General features: G+C 46.3%; 1 protein-coding gene across 5 annotated transcripts in view; it reads left to right on the top strand.

Annotated features, from left to right (window-relative positions):
• Nucleotides 1–4,990, top strand: part of Maea (macrophage erythroblast attacher) — a 37,408-nt gene that overhangs the window by 24,536 nt on the left and 7,882 nt on the right. For all 5 annotated transcript variants that reach the window (XM_005366077.2, XM_005366080.1, XM_026788744.1 and 2 more), the window contains 2 exons: nucleotides 783–905; nucleotides 4,476–4,552. In XM_005366077.2, the coding sequence (XP_005366134.1) occupies nucleotides 783–905; nucleotides 4,476–4,552 (200 nt within the window). The remainder of the gene's footprint in view (nucleotides 1–782; nucleotides 906–4,475; nucleotides 4,553–4,990) is intronic.

Here is a 4,990-nt window from a genome sequence, read left to right as displayed (position 1 = left end):
CACACACACACACGCACACACACACGCACTGTAGCACTGTAGAGGCATTGTGCCGTATGCTGAGGGCTTGAAGAAGGTTGTACACTGGTTTGTGGTTTGTTTGGGGTATAGCTTTTGTTGCTGTACCAAAATGGCTGACAAAAGTAACTTAAGAAAGGTTTAATTTGAGAGTTACAGGAGATAGTCTATCATGCCAGAGAAGGCATGGCAACAGAAGCAGGAGGCAGCTGTTTGTGTGTGTACATAGTTAGGAAGTTAGATGATTACTGGTACTCAGTTTGCATTCTCTGTTTTCAGACTTGATACTTGTGGCCCCTGGAATAGTACAACCCACATTTACCATGAATCTTCCTACCTTTAAAATTTACCTAAGCTAGGTGGTCCCTTACAAATATGCTGAGATTAATTTCCATGGTGATTCTAAGTCTCATCAAATTGACAAGGTTAACCACAGAGTGCCTGTACCCTGTGCTATCTATAACAGTCTGGTTATGATCCTTGTTGATCTTTCTTTATTACAACAGGATGGGTCTGGTTCCCCTAACCAGTAGGCATCTGCCACATGTAAGCTTCCCAGTCATCACGGACCATTTCTGCTCCTGGAATCTATTCCCTGGGTACTCTCTATGAGCAGTGCCCCAGACAGGTTGAACCGGAGGCAGGGGTGCAGTAGGGCCAAGCCAAAACTCTGGTTGGGAGGCTGGGGTGAAGAGGGTAGAAATCAGTTGCCCCTGCTTGTAGGCCACAGGCATGTTGTGACCTGAGCTGCCCCTTCCTCTAAGGACCTTGTGAATATCGAGATGTTCCTGACAGCCAAAGAAGTAGAAGAATCCTTGGAGAGGCGTGAGACAGCCACCTGCCTTGCCTGGTGCCATGATAACAAGTCCCGACTCCGGAAGATGAAGGTATGTGGGCTTTCCCAGTTGGACTTCTGGTGAGGATGGGTCTCTATTAAAAGAGAGGCCAAAGTTGAGTAGCTGTGCCTCCTCTCCAGGACCATCATGCCCTCACCTGCTTGCAACCTTTTGGTTTGGTGATGGTTTGTAAGATCGAGTTGTTGGATGTAAGGTGGGGTTCAAGGTGTTTGGGTGTTGGTGCTTTACCTTTAGGTAAAAACCCTGCCTCTTGTGTTGGTTTGGTTCATGCCCACTGCACTTATGAGTTGAGACAGCTGTGGGTTCCCCACTTAGTCAGATAGGGGCTACACAACTCTGGGGTGTGATGTTCTACTGAATATATACTTTGTACTTTTAAAACATTCTTTCAAAGTGAAACACAGACCACAGACCTTAAACCTGCTCACTGAAAATTATCGTCTTAGGGCTTTGTAGCAGAAATGTGTTAGTTTTCATTAGTAGCCCCTGCTTCCACCAGAGGAGCTGTATTCTAGACTGCTGCTTTAATCCATCGGGTTGAGTTTGTTGGGGTCATGTAGTAACCAGCCAAGAGTGACACTCTGCCACTCAGGACTGCCAAAGTGAGCATGAGAGGAAGATGGAACAAAAGAGTAGAACCACCAGTGAGGATCACAGAAAACACTGGGCTTTTATCTTTCATGAAGTGATCTCACAAGCTTTGACCTCTCTAGGCAGTGTGTCTACAAACTTGTTGAATTTACTATGTGGATCAGGGGTGGACACTCTGAGAAATTGAGGTGCTGATTGAGTGCTGAACTGATAAGCATTACCTTAGTGCCTAAGCAGTGAGATAGAAGGGAATGTTAGGGGTGTCCATAAACACACTGTGAAGGTGCCTAGTGATAGGGTTGCCCATCACATCACATGAGCACATGAACACATGCTCTCTCCTCCTATCGGAGAAATAGTGGAGGAGCCGCACTGCACTGAAGTCCCACAAATCAGACACACTGATCTGGATGGGAAAAGAAACATCTCAGATGCAGTTTCACTAAATTAGAAATATAACAGGGCACCAAGATAAGATCTGTAAATTAGCTTTGGTCTCTAGACTAGACAGGACACTGAAAGAACAACCTGGAAGCCTTTTGTCTAGAAGTCACACAGAATGGTAAATTCAGAGTCTCCAGCTGCTGTAGAGTGAACAGCGTGGCCCGTCATTCCACTATATGACTTGGTAGATACATGTTTTAGATTTAGGTCTGGAGGCTTAATTTGCATGACAAACTGGCACTCTGTATATTGGTAAGGTATTTGAAAGTTAATTGTTAGGGAATATTGCTCCTAAATAATAAAGGCAGATTTAAGGTATATGCTTTATGAAACAAAACTTTCCACTGAGCTGTGGTGGTGGTGGTGCACACCTTTGATCCTAGCACTCAGGAGGCAGAGGCAGGTAGATCTCTGAATTTGAATTTAAGGCCAGCCTAGTCTACAAAGTGAGTCTGCAAAGCTGTCTACAGGACAGCCAGAACTGTTACATGGAGAAACGCCGTCAGGGTTCGGAGGAAGGGTACTGCTTTTCCTTTAATACCTGTACAGTGGTCTCATCCTGCTGTTAAACATCCTCCTGGTGCCCACCAATTATAGGAGGAACAGTGTTACTCTGCAACTTAATGGGGCTCTAATGTGCAGGTTCACCTTTCAGTCCTGCTTTGTTTCCTGGTTTTAAAGGGAGCAGAGCACTCACATGTATCTCTTCGTCAGTGGGGCCAGGCTGCTCCTAGGGAGCCTTGGGTACCCTGTCTTTTCCTGATAAGCCTGCCACCCACCACTCAGTCAGGACAGCACCTGCTCTGGCTTGAAATGTACTGTTTCCAGCCTGCTTGACCCTCAGCCTGGGCACGGAAGGGCCCCAGTGCAGGGATCAGAGGAGTGGATATCTCTGTCATCTTCCTGCACAGAATTGTCAAGCTATGGTTACACTGTGTTGGTGGAATAGAGTCAAAGCAGCTGGAGATGGAGTATGCTTTGCTGAAGTTACATTGAAGTGGGCCGTGGGGACTGGGTACATAGAGGAGGCTAGGTGGGAAAGGATGTGGCACTGGAGAATTGAGTTAAGTCTTAGATGTTCAGGAATGATTTACTTGCCATGTGAAGTCTGTGCTGTTCTAATACGGATTCTCTGAAATCAGTGACCTATGATGAATAGTCTTAGACTAGTTTTTCATATCCTCGTTACTATTTTCTGTTAGGAAGTGTTTTATGTGTCCTGAAGCTATGCTGAAGGTTTTGAGTATCTTTTAGGAGGACATTGCCTCAGGCTAACCTCAGATTTACTGAGGCCTCAGCCTCCTAGGTGCTGGTTTTACAGGTGGCTCTGTACATGCTGGGCAAGTGTTCCACTGTCCGGTGCTCGTTGCCTGGGGATCTTTAGATTATTACTTGCAAAGAAAGGTGCTTTCTGTGTAAGGTGGTTAATATTCCTACTAGCTAGCCTCTAGTCACAGGAACTTCTGCCTGCATTGGATTGTAGTGCTGGTTTTAGAGTCAGCTTTGAGCTTCTATGTAGATGGCATCTACCAGCATACCCTGTATTGTCCCCAAGAGCCGTTGTGGTGCTGATCTCAGATCTTCCTTACAACTGCAAATCTTAAAGCTTCTGCATTTATGGATGCACCCATTCTCTGGTCTCCTGATCCCCCAGCCTGGACCTTTGAGTCTTGACAGGAACATTAGCTTCCTTGGACTTATTGCTCCAGGTATTTTTTCCTTCTCTCCTAGGGCCTTTGTACTATCCCCGTTTCTGCCTGGAACCCTCCTGGTCATCTTTTCAGCCTTCCATCTTTTGTTGTTGTCTTAGTGTTCCGTGTCAGCACCTTTGAGGTTCCACCTTCTTGCTACCTCATACCCACTTGGCACTGTCCCCTTCTACCAGATATCAGTCTTAGATAAAACAACTTGTGGACATTTTTACAGAGCAACCACCAGCTCGGGCAGCATGGCTTACAGTACAGACAAGAAATGTGCTGAGTTGAAGCCTGGTGGAGGTGGTAGAGAGGAAACTTTTTAAGACAAGGTCTCTTTACATAGCTCTGGCTGTCCTGAACTACTCACTATGTAGACCAGGTGGTCTTTAATTCACAGGGATCTGCCTGTTTCTGCCTCCTGAGTGCTGGGATTAAAGGTGTGTGCCACCATGCCCAGCTAGAGGAAGAATGGAGGAAGAATTACTTTATGGTATTCATAGACAATAGGATCTTGACTGTAGGGGACCTGGAAAACTCTCTAGGGAGTTGGCAGGATTTCCTCATACAGTCACTTAACTTTACCCCGTGTACTCTGGGAGCTAAAACAATCCCTGTCTGCTGCCTATACAGATGCCACATGACTGCCTTCGGGTATTGAACTCACCATCTGCATAATGCATTAGTCCTACTGGAAGAGGACTTGTCCATTAGAATAGAGACTCTGGCCATAGCATTGCTTCTCAGTGCCCATGGGAGGCCCTGAGTTTTGATGATAGAATCTGTGGGACCTGTGGATCCTGGTGCCCGGGCGCCTAGGCCATCTCACTGCTGACAGATGACACCTAACCCTGTCTGTCTTTGCCCTCAGAGCTGCCTGGAGTTCAGCCTCAGGATTCAGGAGTTCATTGAACTTGTTCGGCAGAACAAACGCCTGGATGCTGTGAGGTAAGAGGCCATACACAAGGTTCTGTTCATTAGGACAGGACACTCGGTTGCTGTTGCTCTTTCCGTCCTCTTAGTCAGAGTGCTGGAGAAGAAAACACATGTTGGGGCACTTCTCATCTGATGGCTTCAGTCCTACATGACAACTACATTTTTGTGTTCTAAGCCAGGGATTGAAGTCCCCTGCTCCACAGACAGTTTCATGTAGCAGTTCAGACCCTCATAGTTGTCAAGTAAGCTAGATTGGCGTCCCAACCACCCATGTAAACCTGTGATCAAGGCTCTGGGGCCCGTCTTCTCCACCTGGGACATAATCATGAACTTTAAGTAACAGGTTTGCCTCAAGGGGCTGTTCCTTGGTCAGTTCACACTTCCTTGGTCTGATGTTTTCTTTGTGGCCATCTTTTGGGTTTTTTTGTTTGTTTGTTTGTTTCTTTGTTT

This window comes from Microtus ochrogaster, unplaced genomic scaffold, assembly GCF_000317375.1.
Source record: "Microtus ochrogaster isolate Prairie Vole_2 unplaced genomic scaffold, MicOch1.0 UNK6, whole genome shotgun sequence".
NCBI lineage: Eukaryota > Metazoa > Chordata > Mammalia > Rodentia > Cricetidae > Microtus > Microtus ochrogaster.
Note: the sequence above shows the minus strand (reverse complement) of the source record. Positions and strands in the feature narration are given on the sequence as shown.